The sequence below is a fragment of the Drosophila biarmipes genome, chromosome 2R (assembly GCF_025231255.1).
Source record: "Drosophila biarmipes strain raj3 chromosome 2R, RU_DBia_V1.1, whole genome shotgun sequence".
In the NCBI taxonomy this organism is placed as follows: domain Eukaryota; kingdom Metazoa; phylum Arthropoda; class Insecta; order Diptera; family Drosophilidae; genus Drosophila; species Drosophila biarmipes.
This window is the reverse complement of record NC_066615.1, coordinates 4,776,952-4,800,353: the sequence shown is the minus strand read 5'-3', so window position 1 is coordinate 4,800,353 and position 23,402 is coordinate 4,776,952. Positions and strand designations below refer to the sequence as shown.

The following is a 23,402-nucleotide window of genomic DNA, read 5'->3' as shown; positions in this document are numbered from 1 at the left end:
GTTGAATTGAGTTGTGTACTAGGATAGCAACGCTTCCGGAGGCATTGACAGCAGAGTTAAGAGTATATATAGTATAATTGATTGGAGTGGGAAAGTTTTTATAGGGTATAAGGTGAGTTTCTTGTAGGCATATATTTGTGGAGTGTATTTTTTATTAGAAGTTGGAGTTGTTTGTAGTGGTTTAAGTAGCCGTTCATATTCCATTGTAGTATTAAAATAGTCATAATATTTAGTTGGTAATGTAATGGCTTAAAGTGCAACTTAGGATTTAGTTTGTTGTCTTTGTAATGGTGGAGTTGACTGTGGCCTTAATTTTGGACCTAGTTAGCATATAATCTTGTTTAACGAATCTTTTCTCTCTTTTGGATAGTTTGGAAGGGTAGATTTTAGTAGTGAAATTAGACTTATCGTTAGTAGGTGGTTGCGAGGTGTCAGAAGCTGTAGCCATCTCTTCCTCGCTTTCATATTGAATTGAAGGTCGAATATTACTGCAGGAGGGTTGATCTGCTCCGTTCTTCTTATTGTCCTTTGTATCTTGTTGTTGGGTTGTTGCTGTCGTCCATGGTGTGAAGTCTGTTGAGGAGGTTTTTGTGGCTTGTTGTTGCGGCCTGCCGTGGTTAGGTCTAGCCACTGTAGAGTAGAGGGATCCGCCATGTTGGTGTCTTGTCTTATAAATGGTCCAAGCTTCGCGGTTGTTTACTTTTTGAATGGCCTTGATTGCTTGGATTTCCTTGTAGGTGATAAGGGCAGGACATACCTTATCTCTTGCATGGTGGTTGTTGTTGGGGTATTTTCTTATTATTATTATTATTATTAATCCTGTGTCAGTTGGCTTGCGTTGTATAAGCTTGGTAATTTTTCTTATTTCTACTACTTTTTGGGATTTTAAGTTATCCAGGATTTCCTCGGTATCGATTCCATTTAAGTCTGGGCAGTATATGACTCCTTTGCAGGTGTTTAACTATCGATGTTCTGAGACTGTTACAGGGATGTCGCCGGGGATCATTTTTAGATTTAAGAGTTTGTCCGTTTGGGTCTGGTTTTTGGTTTTGATCAAAATATTTCCATCTCTGACTTTCTTGCTTTCTTCAACTACTCCTCCAACGGTTACGTCAATGATTTTCTTCAGTGTAAACGGCAAGACCTTTGCTGGGGAACCGTCGTTGTTGTTGTCGGTTTTTGGCGACGAAGACAGTAGTTGCTGATTTGAATTGCTGATAAGAAATCGATAGGTAGGCGCGGGGTCGCGGGGGGTGGTTCGATTCGGAAGATTGAAGGTTTATTACTTGAGAGAACACAAGAATGGCACAACCGTTCGTATCGACTGCCGAAATTGAATTGAATAATAAGAACATAAAAACATATATATTAAACAAATATACACGTTTCTTCAACAATCTCAATGATCATATTTTTTTTTTAGAATTCCTTTATATTGTTATTGTCCAAGGCTTACCAAAACAACGCTAATTATTTTATTGCTTTCAGGTATTTTTGGGCTTTCTATTTCCACGTACCAGTGCTAGTGCTGTTGTTCTTTTAGTGTTGTAAAGCGGCGTTATTTGAACATATAAGTGGTGAGGCATTTTTAAGTCTTTTTATTTTGGAACTTCGTCATAGCACCAGCTTAATCATATTTCCTAATTTCGAACATATTTTAAGATTTTTAATCTGAAGTTAATATATAAAAAAAATATTATATATATATTTGAAATAAATATTTAGAAATAAAATGAGGATTTCTCAGAAGCCTAAGTGTGTGGGCGGGACCTACTCCACATGTCTCCTTGGCCGATACAGGAGCACCTCTGGCACCAATTTGACTTTTTCCAGGTGCTGGTTCCGGTAATATAATAGGTTTTATCTGAAATTGTAGCCATAGTACAGGATAAAGCTACTGCGCCTTTGCTGGTCGTCGTCAATGGTTGGTGCCCCCACTAAGATCGTGCTTGAGATGGACTAAGCTAACTCTTATACTCTTATACGAACCACCTGATTGCCGCGAATAGCATCTTCCGTCTGTGGGACGTCATCAGTTCGCAGCTTTGCACCTTCACCAAACTGCTGATTTATGTGCGTGGGCTGTGTGGGGTCAGTTTGCAGCTTGAAATTGGAGGTCATGCTCAGTGACTGATTTATACAGATAACCCTTTAAAGCTAATAATAATAAAATAAATATTTCATGTTGCCAAATTAGGTTAGGAAAATGGCTTTAAGAGCTCTTTGTTACCTAATAAAACCACGTTTGTTTTAATTTTTTAAATAGTATTTTTTATTACAATCATTTAAATATTTGTTCAGCTGTAGCTGTTTTCTTACTATGTACCATTCAAATTTCGTAGTTGAAATATTTTTTCGTTTCTTTTCAATCATAATTTTTTAAGTGGCTACATAATGCTGCTTATCCTAAACACTTGCTGTCTTTATAGCTTGCTTTTGTTCTTTTTGAGTGCTACCATATAGAATTTTCTTAGTTTTCGAGTCTGAACTGGCTAAATACTAGGGTTATAATTTGTTTATAAATTGTTGAAATCAGATTTATTTCAGTATACAAGTTTAGCCAACGCATTAAATGCAAATATTTTTACTCATCGCTTACGAGCTCTGCAGAATTTCTTAGACTGCGGGTCGTATAGAGATGTGATGCAGTTTTGGTTTGAATGGTTTTAAACATTTAGTAATTTGTTACTTGGTATGAACTGGTTTCATTTTTGTTTTCGTTTTCTTTTGTTTTGGAATGGCACATCAATGTGATAAAATTTGGCCTAAAACTGCACAAGTCTGCCTTGGGGACTTTAGACTACTTTTAGGCTATTTGGGATATGATAAGTGTTAAGTAGTTGCTTAGATGGCTAGATATTCAATTGGATTGGGTTCTTGGGTCTTGGGTTGTGGTTCGCTTGCGTAAGCCAATGTCCTTTGTAAATGCTATGACACACAGTATTACTTCACATGGCCTAACTGCTAAACTCTAGGGTGTTGTACAACTATCACACTGTAATACACTCTCTCACGCACACAGGCACGCATTCGCACTCACACTTAGACACCTAGCTATATACACGGACCAGCTATTTACAAGGGCCCCTGGCCCTATACCATGCCCTTGGACATCATGCGAACGGTGTTCTTGAGGGCCTGTCGCTTGTTGCAGAACCAGATGCGGATCACCTCGCGCTCGTATCCCAGCTGGTGGGCCAGGCCGGTGATTTCGGTGCCTGCGTGGAGGGGAAGCATATTTAGAGTGGTTCCGGAGTCCAAGACTTCTTGTAACTGAAAGTTACCACTCACCCGAAGGATGCGTATTCCGCTCGAAGTGCGCATTCAGCAGCTCCAGAGCCTGTGGTGTGAAGGAGGTGCGCCGCTTGCGCTTTTTCGATGGCTCCACGCCTATGTAGTCGGTAAGGTGGTTCTGACCCGATTTGTAGCGGTTCCAGTGGCTAAGCGGGCGAGAGAAACGCAAGTTAGTCGGGTTTGCCAACAAGTGGCGCCCAACGTGGGGCAAAACGGCGCGTGGAACTGCCTCCATACTCTCACCTCTCTTCGGCCTCCTTCATCCATCGCTCCAGCACAGGCTTGATCTTCTGTGCGCTCTTTGGTGTGATGTCCAGCTTCTCGAACCTGCGGTTTTGGAGTGGAGTGGAGGGGTAGGTTGGGAATTAGATCGCTGACCTGATCGACCGATCGGCTCGTGCAAGCCCATTAAAACGCAAAAGAAACGTAACTAAAGTGCCAGGACATTGTCAATTAGCATTCTCTTTCGGTTAGGGTACGCTCTTTTAATCGTTCAATGGTTGAAATTTCGGTTCTGACGAGCTGCTGAAACGCTGCTCATTGGCAATGCCCTGGCCAATTCTCGGAAGCGCATTATGCAAATTAAAGGTGAAACAAAACAAATACATGGCGAAATGAACAGGTTAATGAGCCTTGCACTTTAGTTAGGTTTTCTTGGACTGCACACACACACTGCCCACACACTCCCTCAAGGAGGCACACATACATGTTCTGCTGCTGCGTCGATAGTTGAGCGGCGTACATCTGCGCAGCGAGTGCACTGCTTGCATTCGATAGTTGGCATTCGAGATTCGATATTCGGTATTCGGTATTCAGTGTTCAGTATTCAGTTTGCGGTGGGTGGCATTCGACATTCGATGTTGAGAGAGAGAGAGTTAGATAGAGTTGGCGTTTGAATCGAAAAAATAAACAAATAAGGTAAATTAAATTAATTTAGCATTTAATTGGTTTGTTGTCTGTTTTTCGTGGTTAATTTAGCATTTTTAGATTTGCTAGAAAATGTCCTGGCACTCTTCGAAAATTGGTTCCAGAAGTTTACGAAAAACAAATTAAGGTGAACAGAAATATGTGGACTTAAGCAAAAAATATTTAGAGAAAAGTATAATGAAACACGTTTGCTAAGAGAAGAAATTGTCTTTTTCGCTAGTTGTAATGCTGATAAATTGCATCCCTAAACAAATTAACGTTGCCATTTTCAAATAAAATAATTCACCTACCGTATTTGCAAAAAATTAATGCTTTAGCGATCTTTAAACTTAGGAGAACATTTCTAAATGTATGCTAATATTTTATTTATTTAAGAAAGTTTTATTCGCGATTTGTATCTCTTGTCATTGGGACAATCGAGATATCTTGAGTGGAGCAAATAGAGTATTTCCGACTCGGAAGTTTTAAAAAAGGTTGTCATATATTTCCAGCATAAATTTGGACACATAATAAGAGCTTTAAAGCACCTAAAGATTTCGGTGTGAGTCTAAAGATATGGAAAGTTAATCAAACATAGGCTCTAGCTCAATCCTTTGAGATCAATCATTTTAAATCAGCGTTAAAACTTGAAAGTATTGCAAATAATCCTACCATTTTCGAGAGGGAAAATGTAAGATATAAATTAAAACTCTGGCAATAAAACTGCTCTTGCGTTGTACCCTTTGCTTAAATATCGGAGCTCTCGGTCTGGCTCGTCCATGCATATCTCACCTGCAAATGGCGCTCTGGCTGTAGGCGGGTCCCTCGGTCACCGACAAGGCCTGGCCCACCTGGGTTTGGGTGAGTCCCAGCGACAGGCGCCGCAGCTTGAAGGCCTTGGCGAACTCCTTGATCTCGTCCAGGTCGATGCCGTCCACCACATTGGTGGTGGCCTGGTTGATGGTGGGTTCATCTGGCGGAAGGGGGAACACAGATCCGGTTAGTGGCCCAATCGCTGGCTTGAATGCTCTAGGTCTAACTAATAAATGGAAAACTGGCTTGTCTATCCGGCGTAATAAGCCATGCAAATGACATCATAAATTTCCGCCCTGCCCTCGTCTTAATTACAGTTAATTGCGGTAATGGCAAAACATTATTGCAAGCAGCACAGGCAAATTGATAAAGCACACGGCGGAGACACCTGCCAGGCTGTTCTTGTCTGTTAGGCAAGTGCGGAACTCACGGCTTTCCTCCGCCTAATATTGTGGCAGCAGGGCTGAAGGATGCAAACTACTCGCGTAGAATTTTGATTTATTTATTAATGATATGCAAGGAGGGAAAGGCCCCAGTTCCGCGGAGCAGCAGACAACCAGCAACAGCCAACAGCAGCTAACTGCAACTTCAACGGCAGCCTTGTGTTTTAGCGGTAATTAAGATGCGAGAATGGATTGGAGGCGAGCGTGGGATGGGCTGGTAGGATGGTAAAGGATCCTTCCGCATCCTTTGCGGGCCGTAACTCAAGCTGTCGTCGCAGCTAGCTGGCTTTGTTTGGCCCGGCTGTTGTTGTTTGCTGCAGCGTTTGGAATATGTCATTAAATGCGGAAGACATCTTAAGTTTTTGTATGCATCAATTAGTAGTAATTAAGCCGCATATTGTCTGCAATTTGTATGCGCAAACGATGCGATGTCGCAATCGAGACTGCTCGAGGTGGAAGCCATCCAATCCTGATGGCCCGGCCCTAATGGGTGCCTTGATTTCTTGTCGCTGGGAGCTTGTGCTGATTGCATTTTTAATGCACCAAAAGTTTCAATTAAGGCTGGCTTTCCAGATCGCATGGCAGGGGAGTCTAATCAATTCAATACGCTCAAACAAGAGAGTTCCCCACAGAGGGTGCCTATAATCCGCCTGAGCTAATCCCATCAGCTCGAACTCGGCTGACATGTCTTGGCCCCGAAACCTAATCCAATGCCAGATGCTGAGCGTGACAACGTCAACGCCGCTGCTAATTTGCCTAACACTTTCGGTTGACATCTCTCAACTTTGGGCCATGCATTCTCGCAAGTTTTGTTTAGCTCTCGCCTAATCCCCGGCCCCCAGCTCCCCAGGTCCCCGGAACCCTGCATCAATTATGAATCCCGCCCGTCGCCAGAAGTCGTGGAAATGCACGGCGAAACTTTTCGCACACACGCCAAAAGACACGGCCGAAAATGTTGTAGGAGGGGTGGGTGCTGAGAAGGAAAACCGGATGGAGTTTCAAGTTGATTTTCTTTTGGAAAATTACATAAAGTGCAGTCAACTTGTTAGGGCTTTTGGCATTGCCTACAAAGTTGGATTTCGACGGGAATTTCGTTAATTAATGTTGGCCAAAAAGTTGATTTTCGCCTGCCTTTGTGCGTATATCACTCATACGCTGTGTTGCACACGAGTGTGGCTCTTAAAATATCAAATCATCATCAGCCCGCTGCGGACCCCAATTATGAGTACATGTAGGTACAACTGCGGAGGGCACTCGAAGCTCGGGCCTCCGGCTCATTGGGATCATTAAACGCTGAAGGATGCTTAGAACAGTTTTGTGGACTTGTGTATGAAATTAATGCTAAGCCTGGGCACTTTAAAGTTGGGATGCAAGCCGTTTGAAAGCATGAGTTCTCATATTGGGTAAATTAAACGATTTTAGGTAGTGTACTTAGTTTAATATAACTATCACAACACAACTATTTCTATTTGATACTCGAATGGTATCTTTATTGAGAGTAATTGTAATGTATATATCAATATATTTCTCTGCGTTGTTCACTAATTTGCTTGCTTGTTCTTGGGGCTAGTTGCACAATCGCCCTGCATCCCATCTCTAATGAATTTATGTAGAAGAAAGAATCGATCTTTACTCACTCGGAGAATCCATGAGCAGGTCGTTGTCATTGTCGTTTCCATTGGGCGACAGATGCGGCGGTTCGCTTCTGGACGAGGGACTCAGTTTGAGGGGCTGCATTTGGGAAACACTCGAGGTGGAGGGACCCGGACCCGGGGAGTCATCTCGCGGCGAGGCGGAGGAGGCCCTCGTGGCCGTGGCTGAAGGTGCCCCCAGGGACTTCGTGATGGTGAGCTCGCCGTTGGAGGCATTGAGTCTGCACGGGGATAGGATGAGGAACTGGCCAGAAACTGGAAGTCAAGCTTAACCCACCTGTTGATGCTGCTAAGTACGTTGGCCGTCGCACTGGATCCCGCCGCCGTGGGAGCTCCACAGCTGCTGGTCGAGGTGGCAGCTCCGGAACTGGGTCCGTTGCCCAGGTAGTCCCGCTCCAGCCGCGGCGAGCCGCCCAGCGAGAGGCCGTGGCCCTGAGGAGAGTGGGTGCGAAACAGCGGGGAAGTGTAGCCTCTGTCGCTGATGCTGTTGGCCGCCGAGCTCGAGGGAGCGGAGCAGGGAGGCGAGAGTCGTCCGGAGGGCAGGCTGCTGCCGTGGTGAACTCCGCCCGAGCTGGACGAAACGCTGGCCCTGGTGGCTGTCGCCGTGGGCGTATGCGAGCGTCTCTCGTGCCGCTCCTGGCGCTCCAGTCGATCCAGCCGATCGTGCCGTTCGAGACGGTCATGCCGCTCGTGGTGCTGGCTAAGATTCATGCCAGTGGCCGAGGGTCCTCCACTTCCGCCCATCCTGCCCTGCGGACTGTGCTTGGGCGACACCGTCGAGGATCCCCGCAGGCTGTGCCCGAAGTGATGGCGCGGTGGCGGTGCCGGCGGCGAGCTGCTGGCACTCAGCTCCAGCGGCTTGAGCTCCAGCTGCGGGGCTGTCAGCTCGTCCGGATGCCTCAGGCTGATCTGCGGCAGCGTGGAGGATACGACCGAGGCGGATTGCGGCTGCAGGTGATGGTGCAGGTGCGTCTGCGTCTCGGGCTTGATGTGCAGCTGCTGCTGCAGCAGGAAGGCGGCTCCATGCGGGGGCGGTGGCTGTGGTCCCTTGGCGGGCAGTCCAGGACTTCCACCCGTGGGCGAACCCGTCGGCGGAGATCGCTCCGCTGAGCGCCGCAGATCGGCTGCCACGTGTGGGTGCGGCAGGTGGCCAATTCCCAGGTGCTGATCCCGCTCTCTCTCCCGTTCCCTTTCCCGTTGATGTTGATGTTGCTGCACCTGCTGCTGCTGTTGTTGCTGCTGCTGTTGGTGAGTTGCTGCAGCCGCAGCAAAAAGCTCCGGATGCAACGCAGTTAGCAACTGCTGCACGCCCGTCGAGAACAGGTTGGGCTTGAGTAAATTCGTAGGTGTCTGTGCCAGTTGGGGCAGGGCGCTGGCATGTTGCAGGGCGGCCAGTGAGGGCGGTAGCAGATCCCGCTGCTGCTCGCGATGCTGCTGCTGCTGTTGTTGCTGTTGCTGGTAGCTGGCAAAGGCGCCGAAGGCGTTGGGCAGAAACTGCTCCGTGGTGGGGATTTGCGGACTCACCGGAATCGTGAGGATGGTCTGAACTGCAATACCTAGATAAGCAAATAAAACCTTTAGAGTACATTTAAGCTAACTGCACAGGTCGTCAAAAAAATGTTAAGGCACAATCTCATTCGACGGAAACTAGTCTTTCAGCTTTAAAGCTAACGGACTGTAACTTTTCCGAAGGCCTTCTTTCCTTTGCAGGAAGTATATATATTATTTAAAATTATTTTATTAGTTTTTAAAAATATATATTTGGTGTTGTTTAACATGAATATCGAATTTAATTTTACAAAATTAGAAAAATGGGTAGGTAAATGAAATGAAATAAATTATAGCTTCGGTGTTATTTGACATATTATCTTATACTATTGGAAATATATATATATTTAATATAAATCGGAAGGCTCTAACATAAAGCAGTCAAAGATACGGTCAGAGACGTAAGAAAATTATTACTAAAAAGTTTTTTTTTTTATAATCACTAAAGCTAGCCACAATCCTTAAACATTTAACGTGGTTTTGCTAACAATGATTATTTTCTATACCTGCAAGGGTATACAATCTTCGGTTTGCCGAGGTTAACTTTCTTTCCCATTGACCTAAAAAATGTTCGCCACGCCCACTCTAACGCCCATCTGTCTGCCGCCCACATTGCCATATATTGAAATGACGGGTAGGTGGCGCTGTACAATAAAAATGTGCTGTTTATAAATTTCCATTTCTCTTTTGCTCTTTTAAGCTGAGTAACGGGTATCGTCGAGGCACTCCATTATAGCATTCTTCCTTTTTTTAATTATATACTTTCTTAATTAAAACGTTTTAATGTAATTTAAATAAATAGATAATTATTCAAGTTAAAATCTTAAATGCAAGCTAACAAAAAACCGAAATCTGTAATACCCTACTTTTGTTCTACCTTCAAGGGGTAAACATTTTATTAGTCGTTTTTGGGAGATTAACGCGAATCCTTTTTCCAACCACGTGAAGTGGAAATTGAAAGTTTCCCTAATCGCTTTACGAGCTTTCGTGCCCCATGCCCCGTGCCCGGCACTCCGGCAGCCACGAGAAAGTCAAACCAAGTCAACTATGTTATTGATACCAGGACACTGCAGACGGACAAAGGACAACTACCCACGGAACTAGACCCTCGGAGCACACTCACCTTGGGCCGTGGGTATGAGCAGCTGGGCTCCCTGGACGCCCTGCACCAGCTGCCCCGAGGCGAGAATCAGCTGGGGCATCTGGGCGCTCGCCGGCGGCGCCTGTAAAGTGGGCGGGGGCGAGGCGGTGGCCGCCGCAAGTACATTGGCCAGCGACGAGGCGCTGAGGGGGTGGTGTGGCGAGCTGCTGCTGCTGGGATTATCTGGCTGCTGCTGCTGGGCGGAGCTGGAGCCGGAGCCGGAGTTGGTAGCCGATCCGCCGGAGTTGTTGCCGGAACTGCCGCCCTTGGCCGTCTTGTTCTTGCCGCCGCCATTGTGGGTGGGCGAGGCGGGCGCCACGGCTGAGCCGGTGGCTGCGGGCTCACCGCCCACGCTGAGATTCAACGGCGAATTGAACACCGAGGCAGCTAATCCCTGAAGACTTGCCAGTGCAGCGGCCGTGGCGGGATGGTGGTGCTGGTGCTGGTGATGATGCTGATGCCCATGATGCGGATGCGGATGCTGCTGCTGCTGTAGCGTGGCCAAATTTTGTAATTTTTGCAAATTTATCATGTCTTGCACTGTGGGATTTTGAACAAGAGTCACACAAAATGTTGTCATTAGTTTTTGTTGCCAAACTCTTTGCGAATTAGTGGCGAGAAGGGGGCGGGGATCGGGTTTTGGGCTTGGATTGCCTGCCAGCACTAATTGCCAGTTTACTTTGGCCCGGGCTGGGTTTTCGGGGATAAATGACTGTGTCGGTGCGGAATTCAAGGATGGAAACTCGCTGCGCAGGGAAGTCTTAGATAAATTATACAAAATTAGTCTGAGGGAATTAGAGCGTTAAATGTAAATGCAGCCAAATAGGATGGTCGTAAATTGTCGAGCAGCAGGAGGGCAAAACATTTCGACTTCGAAATTTTAAAAATGATTTGATTTTTAATAATATATCGCTAATATCTTTAATTTAATTTAGCCCAAGCTTTTTTTTACCATTTACAAATTTAAACAAAATAAAACTATGCTGGATGATACAATTTTTAACTATTTTTAAATCTGGGATATACATTTTTCTTCAACTTCATAACTTCAAACCGCTGTGCTTAAAATGTTAAACGTAGCTTAATATGGAATTCAATCTTAGACCTATCATCCTGTTTTAAACTTACAATAACACAAATATACATATAAAAATTGTAACTGATTTCTGTCCTCAATATTTTATTTGCTTAACGGCCAGTTTCCATCCCAAACATTAAGATTTTTCAGTGTATTGCTTGCTTGTGCTGCTGTTTGGCTTTCGATATGTACTCACTAGTTCCGTTCAGATGGGCCGCAAACGCCTTGGCTTGAGCCTGCTCCTCCCTTCGCAGCCGCAGGACCTCTGCCGCCTGCTCCTCCACCTCCGCCTCGCCCTCCCCCTCGTTCTCGTCCTCCTCGCCGTCGATCTGCATGGGCAGTGGGAGGGGCAGGGGCGGCGAGGAGTGCTGGTTGGCCAGGGAGGCGGCCTTCGCCGCCAGGTTCTTGTAGAACTCCAGCTCCTTCACGTGATCCTTGCTGTCGAACGGGGAGTGGGAGTGCGAGTGCGAGCGGGGTGGTGGCGAGAGGAGGGCGTGACCGTCCGTGATCTCCATTTCATCCTCATTGTTGTTGCTGCTGCTGTGGTGGGGATGGTGGTGGTGGTGGTGCAGGGAGTGGGCGTGGCTGCTGCTGCTGGGCGAGTGGATCTTGTGGCAGCTGATCTCCTTGTCGAAGTCCTGAAAGAATCAGAAAAGTGTAATTAGTAATTTGGCTTGCATGATGGGGTTTTCTTATGAACTATTTTTCCATTCAGCTGAGCAACTGTACAATAAATTTATATGCCTGAAATATGTATCCAACTCTCCTAACTTTATGACCTGACTTACAAAAGTTAAAAACTTTAACTAAAATGATAAACAAATTGATACCACCAATATGAAGCTTAAAATTTGGTTGAAGGCAACAGTGCGTATGAGTAATACATTTTGGAGCTGATGCGCAGACCCTAAATGGCATTATTTTTCAAAAAATTATTTCGATGTGTGCTTAGGGATGGTGAAAGTAAGATCTCTAAAATGATCATAGCATGTGAAATATATATTTATCGTGCATTTTGTTTTTTTTTTCCAAGGCATGATTGTAAAGAATATTTGTAAGTTATTTAATTCCCTTTGGGTTATCATTTTAGATAGCTTTAATGTGTGCGAATCACAGCGCTACCCTGGCTAAATTCAATTATATTTATGCATTTAATGCCGTTTCGATTGTCCCGCGGAAGTCCATAGCCAGGAGCTAATGACGAGTCCTGAATCCCCGTTCATTGTTTGCTGATTGGATTATATATTTAAGCGATGGCATTTTCGGACTCGTATTACATTTCATTTGTGTCATCGAGGCTACACATGCAGTGGGCGTGTTAATAAGTTAATTTAATTTTTGTTGTAATTGTCAGCGCACATTTATTGTTTGGCATTTTGATCTGCCATTGCGGATGAGCTGGCCAATTTATGCAAATTTAATTGGTTGCAATTGCTGCGATTCAGGGAAGCCAAAGGGGTATTGGGCAAGTATCAATACTTGTTTGATTAGTCGCTTAAATTACCTCTTTAAATTACAAAGGACTTTGCATTTAAAGCCGAGGCAAAGACCCGGCGTGGAGGAGGAATCCATGGAAAATGGGTGGATAGGTAAACCAATATAATTATTGGCAATTAATGCTGGCGACGCCAAATGCGCTTGAGGGGGGCTTCTGGGGGCGGAGCATTAATGCCAGGACAAACGAAGCAAGACCCTTCTTTGCGACGTGGCGGAGCTTCAATTAAATTTTATTTGCATAGGAAATTAACATAATTGTAGTGCAAAATACCGACCCAAAAAAAGGAAGAAAAATGGTAAAATCGGGAAAAAGGAGGGACCAAAAGAAAAGCAATAAACGTGACAGAAACGAAGGTAAAGTGTTGAAAAAAATATTTATGCAAATAAATAGAAATGTTTGGTGGGTGTTGCAAGTGCGGCAATTAAATCGAGTTTCTGCGGGCCGGACCATTAGGGTTTTATCACCCAAATGGGTAAGAACTACCGTGTCCCACGCGATTCACCATAATTCTATCATTCATCCTACAAACTCACACGAAAGAGTAGACATTAATTAAAGCACTCGATAAATTTCACTGCAACGTGCTGCAAATTCATTAAAAATTGACATTTATTGGCGCCGTCAGCAGCACAACAGCAACTACTTAAACAGTGGCGGAAAAAGGAGGAAGGTCCTGCCAGGACGAACCAAGTTAATGTCATTGAACAGCAAATCGAACTAAATTTATGACACGCCGAGAACGAGAGTGTATGAAAAAGGAAAAGAAACCCGGAGCTCTGGCAACGTTAATGTCCTGCGAGTGTCCCGTGTTTTTTGCTATCCTCTGTGTGTGTGAGTGCATGTCCTTTATGCAAACAGGCGGCAAACAGACGGCCGCTGACAGCCACTATGGCCCACACTCACACTCGCACGAGTAGTTGGGAGTCCACTGATGTGCAATGAATTAACTTTTCAACATATTTACTCACGCTCAATTGAAAGGACTTCGGTGTGACTGTGTCTGTGTGGGCAGGGCATCCCTACGGCAGCCCCGTTGCCGCTAAAAGTTGAAGAACAAAAAGTGGCCACCATAATGAGCCGCTGACGCTGTCGCCCGCCTTTTGTCCCCAGCAGTTCTATTTTTGTAGCCTCGCAAATGAGCGGAAATTAAAACTGATTTAGCATCGGAAAGGTAAGAGGAGTGGATTCTCCCACTCGCTGGGTTCTACAATAATAGAGTCGATATGCTCGAGATTTCCCATTCGAAAGTTAAACTATTGATCGGGCCTAAGCAATTCTTATTTTCAAATTAGGAAACAGCTCCTCCACATACATAACTATATCGATAGTGGCTCCTTGGCCTTAAAATTTAATAGAATTTAAGGGACCAAGACCTTGAATTTAAATGTCTTAAGCCACAAAAAAAGTATGCAACAAGTAAAATGCATTTACTCAGAAGTGGACAAACCCTTTTTTACTGCATACTTTTAAACACCTCAATTAGGTATAAAAGTGTTTTCAAAGCAATAGTGAGTTGTGTGGCGCCCATAGCTTTAAATTAGCTTTTCCTTTGCTGAATGCTTAAGTAAATCCCAGATAAACACAGTACAGTAATACAGTAATCAGTAGGTATTTGTCATTTCAGCATTCACATAGACCAAGGGAAAGAGGTTGGCACTTCCTTTTCCTACAGCGTAGGTAAAAAGCATACAACTCCTTCCCCGGACGCCCGGTACAATCGTATCTACTCAGATCCGGACAGTGAAGCCCACTTAAAGCCACCCAACAATCGGCTGGGCATCAACGATTTCCCCCGGCCGTGTTTTTTGCTGTTTTTGGTGCGCCGCCACCGTCAAATGAAAATAAGTCAAAAAATAGAAAATGAATTGAATTATTGCAAAGAGCAAGAGATGCTCGCAGGGGATGAAAGTGGGGGAGGCTGTTTCAGTGGCTCTGGAGGCTGGGGAAAGGGTGGGGCGGCGGCACTTGACAGCCTCGAATGTGATAAGCAAAAGCCCGGCGCGAAATGGAAAACGCGGTGGCAGCCTTGCTTTTCTTCTTATTATGCTCCTGCACCTCTCTCCCTCTTCGAGTGCCCCGCGCCTATTGCCCTCTCTGTCTCCAGCACTCGTCCTGTCTCTCTCGATGTCTGTGTTTTTATGTAGCATGCTTTTGAGCGCGACGCGAAATTATAATTCACACATGTGACCAACCGGGGGGTGGTGGGTGCTCGGCCATTTGCCCAAGGTGGGGTGGCTGGTCGGCTGGGTGGTGGACAGTAAAAAAATGCAATTGCCAAAAAGTAGCCGGCAAAAAGAAAGCGAAAACGAGGAGCAAGTCGACGTCGCCGAACGGTTGCGTTGCTTGTTTGCTTTAATTGCAAATGGCATTTTTTCCGTGGAGCGGGAGTGGGGAAGTGGACGTGGAAGTGGCGGACATACACGTTACAAGCTGACCAGCCCCACCACCATCAGCACCCCAAAAGGGAGGCTGGCTCATAAATTGTCGAAAATATTTGACTTGTTCTATTTTTGGTCACCCCGGGCCCATCCAGCAAACAGCGCCTGCTGTGGCCAGCAATATGCTTCGGCAGCCCCTACCCCACCCCTTCTGCTCTTCGCATCGCAGCCCCTGGAAACATTTATGAGTGGGCGGTGGTGGGCTGGGTCCTTGCACTTTTGCATACTTAATGCTTTGTTTAATGCAAATGCACATAATTTCATCACTGACCGTGTGGGTGTGTAGTTTTCATTCAAGCCTTCCTTTTGCCGAGATGCGAAAATATTTTTCAATTAATATTTATGTTGCTTTATGTGCCTGAATTGATAATTTCCCCATTTGTGACTCGAAAGCAAGTCCAATTGTTTGCTAAAACAGCTTCGAAGCTGTGGTTGCCTGATGAAGAGTTTTTGTATCGGCAGTTGTTTTCTAGAGAATTGATTGTATACTATAACCGACAAGTGTCAGATATTTTTGATGTACCCTGTGCGGTATGTGCATTTTGAACCTGTGAGGAAATATTCAGGCATCAACTATAATCGTGCAACTGTGCTACCGAAAGCACAGTGGTTTTTAATTCGCTCATTTTGTACCCAAGAGTGTGCTTCTAAACACAAAGTTTAGAATTAGATTTGCTCATATCTTAATATTTAGTTAATTATCTTTTTCATATTGACAACAAGAATACGGACCTAAACTTTTTGAAGCTGAACAGGGATGATAATCTTATTACCAAAAAAACGTATTAATAATATTGTTTTATTAAAAGCTGTCAACTGGAATAATGGCAATCGTGTGTGTTTCAGTAGCGATGGTTCTTTTGTGGCTCTGTCGAAACTCAGCCCCATTCGGGCCATCAATCGCTCCATCAGCTCCCTAAACAAAAATAGAAGAGGCCATGCATTTTTTATGCGACGAGGCTATTTCTTGCGCAATTGCGCCGGAGCCCACACGGTGTCGGTAAAGGTATAAAGGTGCAAGTTGCAACTGCAGGTGGGAGCCCAGCCTGCACCCAAGCCACCACCCATCGGCCACAAACAAGAGCTGCACGCTGCAGACAGTGCAATTTCGCCGAGAATTCGACTGTTTCTCTATGTGTTTTAAAGTGTATGTACCGGCACGTGGGCATGTATCGGCTGTGTATATAATCGGAGGACGTGGAGGTGGACCTTCCATATATGGACAGAGCGCAGCTGACAGTCGCATGGCGAATGAGGGAAGGAAAACAAAAACGAAACAAAACAACAGCGAAGCACAAAAACCAAAACAAAAATGTGTAAAAAATGATGAACGACGGGGGAGGCGAAATGGAAAATGGAGCAAAACAAAATGTGGAAAAGTCGGCGGAGGGATCGGGGTGGGTCCTGCCTGTCCTGGTGGTCCTGGTCCATCAGCAGCAGCAGCAGGAGCAACATCAATGGGCGCGCCACTCAATCAACCCCACTTGGGAGAAAGTGGGCAGCCGTGGGTGGGGGTGGCCCTGCCCGGCAACAATGAAGGCCAAGCAGTGTCCACGACTGCCAACCACCCAATCGTGGCCCACTCTCCCAGGACTTTGTGTGCTTGTGTGCGAGCCTGTCCCAATTTTTTTACGTTTTTCCGTTTACTCCATTTTTTCCATTTTTTGTGTGCCTTTAATTTTGCTTTCTCCTCTCTCCCCCTTTTGCTGGGTAATTTTTACGGCCCAGTCGCCTGCTACAACTTTCTGACTGCTTGGTCGCTGGTCAGCCGCAGTTATTCTTTGGGGGCTCCGAGCCCTGGACGCCGGGGCGAGGCGGTGCAGCGGTCACTGGTCACCGCTCTGGTCAAATAAATGCAATTGTACGGGTGCGCGTATTATTCCCCCGCTCCTCGGGCCTTGAGTGGACCGAGCATAAATCCTGAGCCCCTCAGACTACAGCCCGGCAACGCCCCACCCCCACAGCCCACCACCCCGCAAAATATCCACCCACCCCCACCCCCTCGAGGAAAAGCTTCGCACTTTTGCTTGCTTTTCACTTTTGGCGGCACACTTCTTTTTTTGGCCATTTCTTCTCGCCCAAAAATAAAAGTAAAAGTTGTGCCACCACCCCCTTCTTGGCCATCGACTTTGGCTGGTCAGCGAGGGGGTGGTGCGGGTGGACTGGGTGTCTGTCGCGGCATTTATTGCCGCAATGTAACCCCGGGGAGTTGATTCGCTCGCCTCTCCGCTGCTCATTTGCATCAAAATTTTTAATTGGAATTGCCGCTGGAGGGGCAGCAGGGGCTAAGAGTTAAGGCTTAGCCTGGCCGTCAATTGACGGGCCAAGCTGCAAAACAATTACTTGTCACCTCTGATGGAAAATAGGATTCCTATAAGGAGAAAATTAGAAGCGGAAGATAGAAACGTAATCCTCAGTAGATAGAGCCACAGGGGGAACTACAAAAGTAATAGCAATTGGCAATTACGGGCCGAGGATTTGAAAATAAAGAAGCTTGATCCGAAAACCTTCAAAAAATAACTGGTAATATGTCTTATATAAAGTGTCTCCTTTTTATGTTGTTTCTGTCGTACTGGGGAAAATACTTCATTCCCTTTCGAATCCAGCTCAGGATGTTGCATTGTCACGTTTCCAAGGCAAATGATCCCTTTGGCCGCCACGTTTGAGCCTCGGTTTTGACCATTTTACGCACCCTAGCCATCCTGGCTCCATTGTCCTCCGCCTGTTGCCGTTCTGCGCTGTTTTTGACCATTTTTTCGCATACAATCGTTTGTTGACTTTTTAGGCCCTTTGCTCCTTTTTCCAGCGATTCCTGCTACCATTTTCGCATGCTCCATCGCATCTCGTTGGTTGTTGTACTGTTTGCTGTTTGTCTGGCGCTGTCTCATTCTTATTGGCTGCGCCTCTGTTATTCTTATTTTAGGCAACCGTCGAGAAAACACACAAAAGTTTGCCGTTTTGGGCCACTTTTTTCGGGGCGCCCACATGTGTGCGAGCGAGTGCTAACGCTTTTCCTCTACATTTCTCATTCGCTGCTGCGTTTCCATCAAGAAAACGAAAAAGTAACATTTTTGCGGGCCTCGCTGATTGGTGCGCCCTCCGCTCATCTCGGAGCTTTTGTCGCCACCCTCACTCCCGGCCCTCCCCCACTTTTCATTTCCCAGGCTGCGGGAACAACACATTTTTTGTTTTAGCCGTAGACCAACACACCCGTTTTATTGTCCCTGCGATCTCGGTGGGTGGGAAGGTGCTTTTGGGGCTGGATGGTGGGGTGGTGCCGTTTCGGCTACTCACCGGAAGCACCTTTGTGTGTATCCACCGACAAGAAACTTCATTGTGAGGCGAGCAAGTAACAACTCCTTGGAATTGACAGCTACCTTGCAGTTACCTTACTATACCATATTAATAAAGAATACGCTTGAGGCTCACTATCTCGCCTCAGGAACTTTGATTGCCTGGTGACTCAGTGAGACTGGGCACACAAGGAAGAGGCAATTTGGATAGCCTTATGCAGTTTATTGTTCCTATTTTCAATATAAATCGACTTTTTTCCATCCGATGAAAATATTGCGTAAGTTCCAAGCTACTGAAATTTGAGCTTCAAAGCGAGCCCTTCAGGGTTCCATCCAATTTTCTTGAAATGGTGCAGCTCTGCAAAAGTTAATTACTTTGCGCTGGATATTTTCGCCATGTCCGTGGCTACTTGAACATGCCACACTTTCGTTGGCTTTGCTACTGGAACTCTTTGGAATTAATATTCGTATTTTCAATTACCACTGACACTTGTCTATGGCAGCCGAGCCCAAAGGGGGACTCCCTGCCCAGCTCCACACCACCCCTCCGATGCCCACCCCCAAGGAGAGCCTACCAGCATTTCTGTTGTTGTCACGGACAACACACACGCCCTGTTCCAATCCCCATCGCTAGTCCAATGCGGAATGTAAAATGTCATTACCGCTGACATAAATGAATAGCTGCACTCATTGCATTTGGCAGCAGCGCCCAGAAAGAAAGAGACGGGCGCACACGGCGAGAAAGAGAGGGCCGCTACCTGGGGCTGCCTTGGCTTCCATCTTAGATTGTTGTAATGGCCGCATTAGCGTTAATTAAAGCCAAGTTGCTCGTGTATGCATAAGTTGGACATGAATGAACTGCCCGAGCTGCGACAACTGAAAGGAATGTTATCGATGGCACTGCGAATGGGTGAGTTTAAGCGAAGGTACAATGCGATATGAGAATGTTTGCCCGTATCTAAAGTATAGCAGTTGAGCTTGACTACTATTCTGAACTGTGACACTCGGACAGAGCATTGGTTGGGCATGTGGATTGAATCCTTTTAGATAAATTTCCAGTTTGATCACAGTTTTTAATGGGGACCAAGTAACATCCAAAAAATGAACCCCATTCAACTGGAAAATAGCAAGTTCAACTGGCCCATCTCTACGAGTCCCCTAACCCCTTTAGCCCCTTAGCATTTCAAGTGTGGGCGGAGCGGCTAACGTACAACTCATAAAACATTTCTAATTAAAATTTTGTGCAGAGCTCCCGCCTAAGCCCCATCGGAAGAAAGGTTATTAACATATTTGCCATAACCAGGGGGAGTTGTGTGGGTGGGTGCGGGTGCTTGCTATTTGTCCAAGCTGTTGGCCATTAGTTTGGCATGCAATCGGGCAACTTGTCCGAAAAGTGAGTTCGAAATCGGTGCGGCCATTAGGGGAGGCTCTCCCCGGGATGGGCGACATGTATGCATGCCTGGGTGCCTAAGTAGCTGCGCTGTCTTCATTAAAAATTGTGCTCCGCCATACCCTTTGCTTGCCAGCAGCCCTAACGATACACCGAAACAAATTCGTATACAATTCGGACTTGGTTAATATATTTGCCATTTGATATCGCAAGAAATATTGGAAAATATTGATCATTCCTACATACATACATACTTACATATTTACTTTTTATGATTTATTTTATCTCAAAGAAACTCAAAGCCTTTCGAAAGGTATTTTCCCCGTGCAGTTCTAGAACTTGCAGTGCTTTCGCTCCCACTCTCGGCCGCCAAGGCAACAACAAATCGGGCTTCATTCCTAATTTAAATGCAAATGAGATTCATTTGACGACGACGTCGTCCAGGCTGCAGCCATGGCTCTGCTTGGGCGACCCCACCGCACCGCCCACCCTCTTGGTCAATGCCACACTCACACGCACCCACACACCCGCAACGCCACCCTGCACAGACACTGGGGCAGACACATGAGTCTACCGGGCCTTCTCCTTCTCCAGGGGATCTGGGCTCCGAGTTCTGGGTCCGGGCTTTCTCCACGCCAACGAGTGTGTTTTCTTTCGGGGGGCATCTACATTTATGCAAGTAGCTTAAATGGCTACAAAATGCGTTGCTTTGGCGAGATTTGTAGCATACATTAGGGCCGTGTTGCAGGTTGCAGGTGGCAGGTTGCCGCTTGCAGTGTTGCATGTTGCATGTTGCTGGTGTGCAGTGGCAATTGCTGCCTGCGCCTAGGCGCAACCTTAAGCTCAACAATGGCGGCTCTTCCGCCTCCCGGCCCTCCGTTCCTCGCCCAACTTCCCCTCACATTTGGGGCTGTCTGGACCACAAATATAATCAGGCCGTGCCTTTTGCGTTTCTTGATTAGTGCTGCAGCCGGGCTTTTGGAGCTGCTAATTTCGGAAAATGCCGAAACACCTTGAGGACGCTTTAGCAGTCCAATCAAACCGTTATCTAGGTAAATATTTCCCCAGCCGCCTTGTACATAGCCAGGCAAAACTTATTACTCATGCGCCACGTTGCACTGAGCACCAATCAATATGCAGGCCATCAAATATTTAAACTAAAACTACAAAATAACAAAAATGGCTACGAAAATTTAACCCGTGCGTGCGAGTGGGACGGGCCGACTATCAAAAGAGTGCGGCAGAGGGAGAGGGCAGAGCCGGTCCCGACAAAGGGATTTTAATTGAGTGCAATGGCATGTGAGCGATATGTGCAGAAGGAAAATGCAGAGCGAGACACCCGATAAGGGAGACAAAGACGAAATCCAAGCAGTACTGCCCGATACACCCCCATCCGCAGCCGAGCTCGACGTTTGGGTGTGTGGTCAAAATGCATTTTGAAGTTATGAATACACATATATCCTGTTGATTTTTGAAATTATCAAGTCTTAAAACACACACACTGGCAGGTTGTTGGGAAAGTGGGGAGTGGGCGGCCATTGCTCCGGCCTGTGTTTGTGGCCGTTCTTTGCATGAATTATTAAATGCTGTGTAATTTATTTGATTGTGATTGTGCCTGTGTGCTGCCTGCCTTCGTAGTGGTCCGTATTTATTGCACTTAACTGTTTGGGGTTACGTGTAACAAGGCCTCCCCCCCGATTTGCTGAAATCTTATGCATTTGTCATGAATTCGAAATATTTTCGGTTGGCCGGGCTCGTTTCCTCTGCCAGTTTGTGCTGGCTTGTTGTGTGTGTACTTCAGGGATGGCAGGAGTTTGTCTGCGTTGACGGAGCCACGCATCACCCGAGGACCTCCCAGCCGCCCCCCGCCCACGCCCCCTGCTAACTGCATCAACTATTTGTCCACACACATTTGGGTCTTAAGTTATTTCTGCTGCTGCAATTTATTGATCAATATTTTAGCCTAGGCGTTGGTCATTAGTTAGTCTGGTCAGGACATCAAGAAGCACTTAGAGCGGGATAGAGCGATGGAGCTCGGTTGGCCAAAAGCCGTATACACAAAGTGCGTAAGATACAATGGAAAGTTTCCTCTGTGATTGCAACTTATAACCTCTTCGAATATGCAGGCCCGGGAAGAACTTCTTGCGGTCAAAACAGGCTGCCCGGGCAGCTAAATCAATATTTTAATAATGGCTCTATCGATTTTGTGGTCCACTCTGTCCCCAACTTTTTCACACCCCTGCATTTAAGAGTTATAGCGAATGTAAGGAAAAACAAATAGGTAGCTCAAAACGCCTCTTACCAACTGGGAGGTTTAATAAATTACTTAAGCAAAAAATCGTTAGGGTTTGAAAACCGCATATACAGGTGTCTTAAAGTATGCACAATATTCTGGAAATGCGACGGATATTTTCCGTACTTCTAGAGACTTGTATGTTTCATATACAAACACCCCAATGACTATACTTTTTCGAGAGCTTCATCGATCTTCGAATCGTTGAATCTTATAGTGCTAACCACTGTTTTTAGCCCTTACACCTGATACATATTGTGCGAAATATACCCAACGGGAAGCCAAAGTTTGCAAACAATTACACCTGCATATCCTTCGCGCTATCCTTATCCCGAACACAATCTAATTAACTGTCATTGTGTTAAAAAGACGCCAAACTGGCAACCGAAAACTCGCGTCCCCGCCCCTTTTCTGTGGCCTGCCAGTTGAACAATGACAGCCGCCCACCTCCCCGCCCCTCCGCAGTAGTTTGCGTGTCAAGTTGGCTCCTTCCAGCCCCCGCCCCGGCCGCCCCTTTCTGCCGGTCACGTCATCCGTTGCGCTAATACTAATGCGTTGGCAATAACAAAGGTTGCACATGCTTGCCCCACCAACACCCAAAGTTGCCGAGTTGTTGGCAACTAATCAATAGAGCAAAATTTACGTTTAATTAAAAATGTCTGCGTGTGTAAGCCGGGGCAGGTGGCGGGTAGAAATCTGGTGGGGAGCCTATGCCCGATGGGTCTTGGTATCGTGACACTAGCCGAACTGTCAGTATGATAATTGCCTAGCTCAATGTGCAATTAGTCCCAAGACTAATGCATCTGAAGGGATTGGAAGTCCCAAAGAAAAAGAACTTCTGTGTTGGAATCCATTAAAACACGTCCTAAAAGTATGCTGCAAAAATGCATTCTTCCCGCTTAAGGATTTATTTTTTGTGGCATTCTTTTAGACACCCACTTAAGTGATTTCAGGTACCAGTAACTTCAGGGGCAGCTTATTTGCTTTGCAGGGTACTTTTTTGGTCAGCAACTCCAGTCACAACATCTTCTCGGATTGATCCTACCCGAGAGGTGAGCCTTTCATCTCCAATTCACACGAGCCATTATAATTTATCGGCAGTGAAACACTTTACATAAGGCCCGCCCCACTTCCCAATGCTTTACCCGTCCACCCACCCAATTCGAGGATGAGTCCGAGCGATGCCGAATGTAATTAGAAATCCTCAGCAAACATACATATGTAAAGCCCTGCTCCTTCGTCCTGTGAGTGTGTGTGTAACTGTGGGGGTGGGGTGGGGAAGCTCTGCTGCTGCAGTCGGTTTGATGTGCAAAATGAAGACATTTGAATTTGCGGTTCGGGCTTGAGCACCGTAGGCTATAGATTTTCTTACGACACACGCTCGCACATGCAGGTGTTGGGGTGGGGCTGTGGGATTGGGGTTATATAATGCACCCTCGCACCCGCACACGCACACCCACCCTCACCTGCTTTGGCCTTTGTCTGCCCGCTGGCCATGCAAGTGGGTGGTTGGGCGCCATCTCAATATAAACTGCCTCAACATTTAATTAGTGTGTTTTCGCACACAACCCAGACGTCTGAGTGTGTGTGCGAGTATGCAAATGGCGATGGGCGC

The 23,402-nt window shown here is 46.1% G+C and overlaps 1 protein-coding gene across 3 annotated transcripts in view; it reads right to left on the bottom strand.

The window, feature by feature from the left end:
- Positions 1 to 2,244: 2,244 nt before the first annotated feature.
- The window catches only part of LOC108029579 (alpha-protein kinase 1), a 70,009-nt gene continuing 48,851 nt past the window's right edge, over positions 2,245 to 23,402 (bottom strand). For 2 of the 3 annotated variants that reach the window (XM_017101941.3, XM_050888017.1), the window contains 9 exons: positions 11,072 to 11,513; positions 9,780 to 10,337; positions 7,386 to 8,664; positions 7,094 to 7,329; positions 4,993 to 5,173; positions 4,001 to 4,057; positions 3,538 to 3,621; positions 3,292 to 3,440; positions 2,245 to 3,218 (listed from right to left, as the gene is read on the bottom strand). In XM_017101941.3, coding sequence (XP_016957430.1) covers positions 3,094 to 3,218; positions 3,292 to 3,440; positions 3,538 to 3,621; positions 4,001 to 4,057; positions 4,993 to 5,173; positions 7,094 to 7,329; positions 7,386 to 8,664; positions 9,780 to 10,337; positions 11,072 to 11,513 — 3,111 coding nt within the window. In that variant the 3' untranslated portion in view covers positions 2,245 to 3,093. The remainder of the gene's footprint in view (positions 3,219 to 3,291; positions 3,441 to 3,537; positions 3,622 to 4,000; positions 4,058 to 4,992; positions 5,174 to 7,093; positions 7,330 to 7,385; positions 8,665 to 9,779; positions 10,338 to 11,071; positions 11,514 to 23,402) is intronic. The other variant, XM_017101942.3, reaches the window with a different exon arrangement.